This window comes from Scyliorhinus canicula, chromosome 4 (genome assembly GCF_902713615.1).
Source record: "Scyliorhinus canicula chromosome 4, sScyCan1.1, whole genome shotgun sequence".
NCBI lineage: Eukaryota > Metazoa > Chordata > Chondrichthyes > Carcharhiniformes > Scyliorhinidae > Scyliorhinus > Scyliorhinus canicula.
In genome coordinates, this window is record NC_052149.1 from 150,893,568 (window position 1) to 150,903,875 (window position 10,308).

Sequence of the window (10,308 nt, forward strand, 5' to 3'; positions counted from 1 at the left end):
ACTTTTAATCAGAGCTGTAGCAGACATACCGTCTGTAAGCATTTTAACCGAGGTTTTAATAAACATTACTGCAAAAAAACAAACTATAAAATATGACTTCCCAGCTCCTTCCCTCGGAGGTCAGTGCTTCAGGACTTCCACAAGGTCCCGGTGCGCATCTTGGGTCATACATCTGGTCTCCAATGATCCGGAAACCGGTAGGTCAGGGATTATGAATGGAGAATTAGTCTAAGTGTCCAAGAAAATGGTTCTGGCAGCAGCCAAGTAAAAATGGTTAATGGGCAGTGGTTAGCACTGCTACTTCACAGTGCCGAGGACCCGGGTTCGATCCCGGCCCCAGGTCACTGTCCGTGTAGAGGTTGCACATTCTCCTAGTGTCTGTGTCGGTCTCACCCTCACAATCCAAAGATGTGCAGGTAGGTGGATTGGCCACACTGAATTGCCCCTTAATTGAAAAAAAAATAATTGGGCACTTTAAATGTATTAAGAAAGGGCAGCATGGTGGCATAGTGTGTTAGACATGCTGCCTCATGGCGCCGAGGTTCCAGGTTCGATCCCGGCTCTAGGTCACTGTCCATGCGGAGTTTGCACATTCTCCCCGTGTTTGCGTGGGTTTCACCCCCACAACCTAAAGATGTGCAAGTTAGGTGAATTGGCAACTCTAAATTGCCCCTTAATTGGAAAAAATGAATTGGGTATTCTAAATTTTTTTTTTAATTATTAAGAAAAAATTTTTAAAATTTAAAATAGTTCATAATAAATACAGAAAACGCTGAAAATACTCAGCAAGTCCAGCACCATTTTTTGAAGAGAGGAACAGTTATGGTGTCAGGTCACTGACCTTTTATCGGAACTGGGAGTGCTTAGAATCACCAATCAATGTTGAGTTCAACAATTTTATATAACCTCTGACCCCTTTCTTTTTTTGCAACGGTAACTGTTAGTGGTTCTTATTCTACTCCAAATTACAACTTCTGTAGTAACACTTGTTTTTTCTCTTGTCCCACTATCTTATTCTTCGTCATCTGCCAGAAGCTCTATCCAATTTATTCCACAATAACGCTGAATGTTATTAGCCCCAACATTATCATGAATGCAAAATCAGGGGTATTGTCAAACGGGGTTTTGTTAAACTGTGATAGTCTCCAAGGCAATTCCTTCCCCATCACAAGAGAGAGACAGGGGAAGGAGATGGAGAACAGCAAACTATCAATGCCTGGAAGGAAAGATTAGTTGAGCATTTCAGAAGTAGTTACAAATGTTTACCTATTATTCTTGGATGTAATCACTTACTGCAATGTTAAACTCCTGGTTCATATATTTGTATCCCACTCTCTAAAAGTTGTGACTTTGGAGCAGCAGTCATTAAAAAGAAAATAGAACAATGAACTCCATTGCAAAATGAGTACAATTTGTAGAGAGACATGATGAAACGTTATGGTGGCCTGGCCAGAGCACTCAAATGATGTTACGGCCCCCTAGGGTAGTGCACGATCAATTCCAGCCCCACTTGACCTATTGGCTGCCCAATAACTACAGTCACCAGGTTTGTAAGTTTAAACACAATTAACTTTTATTAATAAAAACTATAATTAAATAGGCAACAAATACAATTGGTTAACTATTATCTAATTCATAACCCCTCCCCCCTTAACTCACCCAACCATCTCTGCACACACAAGACAGATAAGCACAGAGGGAAAGAGGGATATAAAAATAATACTAAAAGTAAAAGGATGAGAGTCCCTGTTTAAGACGGACATCTTCCCGTTAGATCTTTCTTCAGTCTAGGCCTGCAGTTGGATGTCTTTGCTTTCAGTCTGTAGTGGTTTTCATGAGTCTGTAGACTCATCAGGGTCTCGAGCCTTCTCTGCAGACTCAGAAACAGCAGGCAGGGAACATTTGAAAGAGAGCGAGCGAGAGAGAACGACACACAGCCTCTCCTCTCAGCATATAGACACGCAGGAATAAGAGAAGCCTTGAAGCTGTGTGGAGAATAACCGCAAACTGATTTCTAGCAGGATGGGGCCAGCCCTAAAACTTTAGTCTCACTTCTCCTTTAGGGCTCTGATCAGAAAGGATATTCACAGTGACCTTCTGAAAGTGAGGAATGCATAATAATTTGTAGGTCCTCCTCCTCCACGCAGAGCAGTCTTGCGGATGAACTTGGATAGGCATCTCACCAACATGAAGCACACCTTTTAACAAATAGCTGATTGGTCAGATTGCGCTAAAATAATTTGCTGCATGGAACCCATGTAAAGCTGTCAGTGTGTTAAAGGTTTGAGTTATAAATTGCAACTTACACGTGTGCTGCTGAAATACAAGTAAACATGGTTAACTAATGAAAACTTCAAGGTTTCTTACCTTCACCCATACCTGTTTGTGAGTGCCACAGGTACACTGCACAGCACCGGTCAGTTGCTCACGCCCGCCAAGCATGCTGCACTACTTTTCATCTGATGGGTGTGCCAGAATTTTCCATACAGGAAAGCCTTCCTCTTGCAGTAGCATTTCAATATCTGTTCAAGATCTAATACTGCAACAGGCCAGCTTACTTGCCTGCAATCCCCATTCTCCAATCTCCATATTGCTTTGGATTTCATTTGTTTTTGTGTATTACTTCTATTGGCCCATTCAGGCTTTGGAAAAGTTTCCAAAAAGCAACTTTGAACGAACAGTTGACTGTGTGTGTGTGTGTGTGTGTGCCCAAATCTTCTCCCAATTTTCACCCTTAGGCCACTGAATTCTGTTAGGTATACTCTTGTGGGCACTGTCTGCACCAGTACCCCTTTCAAGTGGCCATGGTTTTCTGTGTGCAAGCCCTGATACTGAGCACGGCATTGAAACCTAAAATGATCCCAATGTCCGCCCATATATATTCTCCAGCAGGGATCACTGACATGCAAAACTGGGTAAGTGTGGAGTGAGTACCGATTGCCTTGCCTTTTTTTTAAACCAACCTCCTTTGCTCAGAATTACAGGGAAGAATTGTTACAATGCATATCTCGAGTGAGCACAGACCTGGGATTGTGACCAGCAACTTCTGGTCAGTCTTTTAGTACTCATTTTAGTACTGCAGTGTGCTGCAGTCACTTGTTAAAGCTGCTGTAGAACATCTCTGTGTTTGAAATGGAGCCTGCTTTATTAAATGAAAATATGATGACTATTTGGTCTTATTCCGTATATCTTTCTCCCCTTCAACCACCTTAGGACATGGTGACATATTATTTAAATCTGACCTTTGCCAACACCTGGACTCCACATTGGGAGAAAGAATACCGCCTAACAGAAGCATTCCAAGTACCTGATGCCACAGTTGAATCCATGCAGACTGTGTTGGATAAATTAAGCTGGGACAAGCATTACCTGCAGAAGTATTATGAATATAATTCGGTCAGCTACGATTTGGGGGAATGTAACGAGTGGTGCCGGATCGATCATGTTTGCGCAATTAAAGATGTCGATTATGGAAGTTACAAAAACTGCATCAAGTCTGAGGGAATATCCAAAATCAATGAAATGTGGTTGCTGTTGTGGCTTTCTGTGCTATTATCTCCGCTGTTATTCCCTTACTATTGACTGCAATGTCACACAATGGAATTTCCCTTGTCTATATGTAATCTGATAATCTTTTAATCCAATATTACTGTTGAGAGTTTGTGTTGACATGGCAAAATGCATGTGAACATGGAACATAACCAACACATAGACCTGTTGGGTAATCTTGTTTAGGGAATTTAAATCTGTATTTGCATTCATGTGATTTAAATCTGATTTCGCATTCAAGTTCCCCATACGTAGAGCATTAAGGCACCACCTGCTTTAATACCAGGACAGGGAAGGTTCCAGGTTCAGCTCACTGGTGGATTTTTTGTCCTCCTATAATAATAATCTTTATTATTGTCACATGGAGGCTTACATTAACACTGCAGTGAAGTTACTGTAAAAATCCCCTAGTCGCCACACTCCGGCACGAGGTCGCGTACACTGAGGGAGAACTCAGAATGTCCAATTCACCTAACAGCATGTCTTTTGGGACTTGAGGGAGGAAACCGGAGCACCCGGAGGAAAAACACGCAGACACAGGGAGAATGTGCAGACTCTGCATTTACAGTGACCTAAGGCAGGAATCGAACCTGGGACCCTGGCGCTGTGAAGCAACAGTGCTAACCACTGTGCTACCGTGTAACCCAATTGAACCTAGCAATCAAGAAAATATATTGAAGATGTCTTCTCAGAAGGAACAAGTGTAGGATTCTGCATATGAAGACTTAAGAGTTTCGCTCTCAAACTTGGAATTCAAGTCACTTTCCCTTTACGAACCTGCACATCAGTATAATCACTGTTCTAGATTAGTCTCAGCGATAATATCAAATTATACCTGTCAGCAAAGGATGTTCCTCTCAGAGAAGCTATTGAATTGATGGTTGCAGATCAATCAGCTTAATTAACTCATATTAAACCAAACTTTCAGTTATAATTTTGCCAAATATTACTGGACTGTTAAGACTACCTACCACTCAGAATTTCCTTGTTGGTTTAAACGAAGATTAAACCCTGGTCTTTTGACCAAAAGGACAATCCCAATTGGTATCCTGCTTGAGGGGTACTCTCAAATGCTGAAATAAAGTAGAGATGCAGGTCTGGAACCACAAGTCCCCACAAGGGCAGCTCGGTAGCACAGGTGGATAGCACTGTGGCTTCACAGCATCAGGGTCCCAGGTTCGATTCCCCGCTGGGTCACTGTCTGTGCGGAGTCTACACGTTCTCCCCGTGTCTGCGTGGGTTTCCTCCGGGTGCTCCGGTTTCCTGCCACAGTCCAAAGACATGCAGGTTAAGTGGATTGTCCATGATAAATTGCCCTTAGTGACCAAAAAGGTTAGGAGGGGTTATTGGGTTACAGGGATAGGGTGGAAGTGAGGGCTTAAGTGGGTCAGTACAGACTAGATGGGCTGAATGGCCTCCTGCACTGTATGTTCTATGTTCTAAGGTGAATCTGAATGTTAACTATACAATTGCAGGCAACTAGCGAGAATCCACAGAAGACCATTGAGTTTGCACCCACCCTCTGAAAGAGCACCCCATCTAGTCCCATTCCCCTGCAACCCCACTAAATCTACACATCTTTGGACACTAAGGGGCAATTTAGCATGGCCAATTCACATAACCTGCACATCAATAAATTAATTATAAATCCAATAGTCTAATTTCAAACGGGTTTTTTTGCATGTTAAAGCTGGAATAATCAATAGCTTTTCACGAACATTTACTGGCAAGCAAGAAAAAAAAGAGGATGTGAATGAACAAACACTGAAAAAGCACCTATGAATAATAACTCAAATATTCATGCAGCAGCAAATTTGCCAAGATGCACAAGAAGGAGTGGCAAGCTACAATAGCCCCTAGGCTAGATTGCAAGCACTCCCAGTTTAAAACCTCTTGACTATGTTATTAAACTAGATATCCAGAAGAGAGAGCTCAAATCTCACCATTTGCAGTCTGTGGGTTGATAGAATAAATTAGGTTGATAGAAAATTGTATTATTGAAAAACCTGCCTCAGAGACCAAAGCATGTGCCGTTCAGCACTGGTTCCCTCAAATGGAGACCAGATGGAATGGCACTTGTGGGGGTCTCCCAGGGGATCAGAGAGCCCCAGCTGCGTGCCTTTGGGCAGGGTTGTGCCCTGACACTGCTGATCCCAGACCCTGGCAGTGACACCTGGGTACTAGCCTGGCACTGCCAAGGTGCCCAGGCGGCACTCCCAGGTGGCCTGGGCACTGCCAGATTGGCACTGCCAAGGTGCAAAGCTGGCGTTTGTTGTGCGCGCGCGATCGGGCCGGGGTTGCCCGGCATGTGTGTTGCGGTGGGTACGGGGCCAGGGACCCTCCCATATTGCATTCGGGCTGGGGAGAGGGGGGGTGTTGGGAGATCAGTACGCCTTTTAAAAATGGTGTTCCGATCTCTCACTACAACGGGGATTCCAGCGAGCAGAGCTCCCCATTGTACAAAACGGGGCTGCGTGGTCCCCGTTCAGGCCCCTTATTCAACATGAGTCGCGTTGAATAGCCATGTGTATCTCAGCACTGTTCGCTAGGGGTCTTTGTTCCCTTTTGGGAGAATCGCGCCCCATGTTTCCTCTTGTGGGTGAGTCCAGAACCCGGGGGCAGAGTTTTAAGATTGGGGGTCGCTTTTTTAAGAGCGAGAGAGAGAGAATTCTTTTCTCTCAGAGGATTGTGTGACTTTGGAACTGTCTGCCTCAAGTGGTGGTGGAGGTCGGGTTACTCAATACTTTTAAGGCAGGGTTAGATAGGTTCTTGTTGGGAAAGGGAATAAAAGGTTATTGGGAGAGAGGGGAATGTGGAACTTGAAACATAAACCGATCGGCCATGAGGCATGGTTGTCTGGTATCGCTGCACTCTCGCTCGAGCGAGGTGAGGCCAGTAACATGAGCCCTGCCAGGTGCCGGACGGTTTACGGTGTGGCCGGCCCGTTCCCATTAGCGGAGTCGGGGTCTCACCGTGGCCGGAGGCTAATTGTCACCGCTTGCACCATGATTCCATGCGGTTGATGGGAGCGGGCCCTTGTCCAATGGCCTCCCATCATTCATCAGCCTCACCAGCGGATGGTCACACTGGCACTGATTGGTGATTCTTTTGAGGGGCATGGGCCTGGCCGGGGGTGGGGGGAGCCGGGTGGCCATCTTTGCTCGTGGGCGGGGAGCCCGGTGGCGCTGGGCATGCCGCATCTGATGCTGAGCGGGGTGTGGGACCCTCGGCTGCGGGGAATGGGAGGAGCTTGAGGGGGACCCTGTGCTGGGGTGGGCAGCAGTGGGGGGGGGGGGGAAGGAGAAGCCACTTGCGGCGCCACCATGCTGACCCCTGGATCGTGTGTGCCCGTTCCAGGGGCAGCTCTTGTTCCTGCCCGTCCGATCAACCGTGGCCCCCGCCAGCTGCCAGGGCCTCTGGCCATGCGGCTGAGGCTATTGCAGGTGAGGAGTTGGCTGACATGTCGGGTGGGCGCTTCGTGCAGCCTGGGTGGGATCCCATGGTGGGCAGGCTGTGTGGGAGTCGTTGCCTAGAGTCCCAGTCAAATCGTGATGAATGAGGGGCATGGTGGCACAATGGTTAGCGCTGCTCTCTCACATGTCCAGGGACCCGGGTTCAATTCCTCGGATGACTGCGTGGAGTTTGTATTTTCTCCCCGTGTCTATGTGGGTTTCCTCCGGGTGCTGTGATTTCCTCCCACATTCCAAAGATGTACAGGTTGGATGGATTGGCCGCGCTGTAACGTCCCTTCGGTTTGGTGGGATTACGGGGTAGAGTGGAGGCGGGGTCTTAGGTAGGGTACTATTTCAAGGCCGGTGCAGACTTGTGGGCCAAATGGCCTCCTTCTGCACTGTAAATTCTATGATTCTATGATGGTCAAATGTGCTGAATTGTGAGGATGATAAATAAAACAAGAAATTATAGTTATATGCCAAGTCATAAAATATAAAGGATGATCATATCAGCATACTAATAATTACAATGTATCAGAAAGTGCAATCTCCTTGATTTGCAGACTAGAACAAAGAACAACGAAAAGTACAGCACAGGAACAGGCCCTTCGGCCCTCCAAGCCTGTGCCGATCATGATGCCCTAACAAAAACCTTCTGCCCTTACTCGGTCCATATCCCTCTATTTCCTCCCTATTCATGTACCCATCCAGATGCCTCTTAAATGTTGCTAATGTGCCTGCTTCCACCACATCCTCTGGCAGCGCATTCCAGGCACCCACCACTCTCTGTGTGAAAAACCTCCCCTCTCACCTTGAACCTGTGCGCCCTTGTAATTGACACTTCCACCCTTGGAAAAAGCCGATAACTCACTTTCCTGTCTATGCCTCTCACAATTTTGCAGACGTCAGGTCTCCATCTCTTCAGTGAAAACAATTCCAGTTTATTCAACCTCTCCTCATAGCCAGGTTTTTATGCATATATTAGGAGCAAGAGGGTAGCAACAGAAAGAGTAGGCCCACTTAAGGACAATGGAAAGAAGTTATGCACGGAACCACAGGAAGTGGGTGAAATCCTTAATGAGTACTTTGTATCGGTATGCACCAGGGAGAAGGACATGATGGAAAAGACACTGCGTTGTGTCAGCGATCATGTCAGGTTGAGAGCCTTATATTTTCAATTATTTACAAACTATTTATGAGTTTTATAAAGTAGGGGATTGAGTTGCCTCAGTCTATTCATTATCTTATTTGTAGAATGGTGTGTTTTCACCTTAAATTCCATTCACATTTTTACTTTTGTGTAGTTATGGCCAAGAAATAACGATAGTGGGAGATGAGATTCAAGAGTTTTCTAGTCAAGTCAGCAGAGGAACACATAGTTGTTCAATTAATACACGTTATCTAGGATGAGCTTCCGTGCTCATTGCTGAACGCTTTCGAGCTTGCTCTCACTCTTTGGTAATTCCTGCATTCCAAATAGGTATTGTGTATTCAACAATGGGCTTTACATAACTATTAAGCAGTGAACAGATTTGCTTGAAATACATTGTGATGCTTGAGAAGACATTGCAAGTTCAGTCTTCTGTTCGCTCTCAAACATTTCATAATTCCATTTAAGATCACTTTCAATGTGCATTCCTAATAGTAATTTCAGCATCAGCCAAGTTAATGGGGAGGGTTGCAGGGTAGAGAAATCAGGGAAGGTGGGAGTGGTTTCATATGAATAAGTGAATTAAATAATTCTGGAATAAAAAGCTAGGTCACACTGATGACTATGACACTACTAAATTGTTGCAATATTGCATCTGCTCCACCAATTTCCTTTCGAGAAGAAAATCTGCTGATTTTACCCAGTCTGGCCTGTGCGACTCCAGATCGATATCATAGAATTTACAGTGCAAGAGGCATTCGGCTCATTGAGTCTGCACCGTCTCTTCGAAAGAGAACCCTACTTAAGCTCATGCCTCCACCCTATCCTCGTAACCCCAACTCACCTTTTTTGGACACCGAAGGACAATTTATCATGGCCAATCCACCTAACCTACACATTTTTGGACTGTGGGAGGAAACCAGAGCACCCGGATGAAACCCACGCAGACACAGGGAGACATGCAGACTCCGCAGACAGTGACCCAAGCCAGGAATTGAACCTGGGACCCTGGAGCTGTGAAGCAACTGTGCTAACCAATGTGCTACTCATAAATAAGAGCCATTATTTTGTTTTCTTTTATGCAAATAATACAAAACAGTGCTGCTCTCTAAAGTGAGTAAAGTAGAAACTGTATTTTCCTTAACTAAAATAATTAGGTGACTAAAAGTAAAAAGTTGGATTGAGATGAGATGATATGCTGAACTATTCAAGTCTAAAACAGCCCCTACCAGGTGTCAGTTTAATCACGTTAATGCAATATATATTCCGGATGATTCTATAAAAGGTTCGAAAGAAAATGTTATCATACATTTTCAGGTGCAGGTTTCATTTACTAGTGTAAATCAAATATAATGGATAATATTATTTCTTTTTACCAGGAACAAATATCACCTCTCAGATACTTATTTAAGTTCTCTGCTTAGTACAATATTTATCCGGTCTTCAAGGGGCCTGTACGTCTCAGGAATAGAGAACCACGTTTTTCTTCCCATGACAGCATTGCGTTTCCCTGCCTTCTACTGTTGGTGTGGTGGTCATGTTCTGGAAATATTGGAGTGCTTTGTTCAATCTAATCAGATACCAATGTGATTAATTCTCAACTGCCCTGTGAAAGGCAACGCTCCGCCATTGGCTCAGGTAAATTAGGTCTTCATTTGCCAGAAAGCACAAATTTAAAAAACTGCTCAATATTATCGTTTTTTGGGCCGTTGGTTGAGTAGTAGGTAGACTAGAGGAATGAAACACTTCCAATTTCAGACTCAGGGCTATTAATGAAATGAAATGAAAATCGCTTATTGTCACGAGTAGGCTTCAATGAAGTTACTGTGAAAAGCTCCTAGTCGCCACATTCCGGCGCCTGTCCGGGGAGGCTGGTACGGGAATCGAACCGTGCTGCTAGCCTGCTTTAAAAGCCAGCGATTTAGCTCAGTGAGCTAAACCAGCCCCAGTAAGCTTTCCAGGTTATGTATTAACCTGGGCAGCACACGTGGCTAGCACTGTGGCTTCACAGCGCCAGAGTCCCAGGTTCAATTCCCCACTGGGTCACTGTCTGTGTGGAGTCTGCACGATCTCCCAGTGTCTGCGTGGGTTTCCTCCGGGTGCTCTGGTTTCCTCCCACAATCCAAAGATGTGCAGGTTAGGTGGATGCTAAATTGC

General features: G+C 45.0%; 1 protein-coding gene across 2 annotated transcripts in view; it reads left to right on the top strand.

Moving 5' to 3' along the window:
* LOC119964164 (acid sphingomyelinase-like phosphodiesterase 3b) overlaps positions 1 to 3,848 on the top strand; it is a 39,401-nt gene extending 35,553 nt beyond the window's left edge. The window contains exon 8 of one of the 2 annotated variants that reach the window (XM_038793456.1): positions 3,214 to 3,848. In XM_038793456.1, the coding sequence (XP_038649384.1) occupies positions 3,214 to 3,582 (369 nt within the window). In that variant the 3' untranslated portion in view covers positions 3,583 to 3,848. The remainder of the gene's footprint in view (positions 1 to 3,213) is intronic. The other variant, XM_038793454.1, reaches the window with a different exon arrangement.
* Positions 3,849 to 10,308: the final 6,460 nt, after the last annotated feature.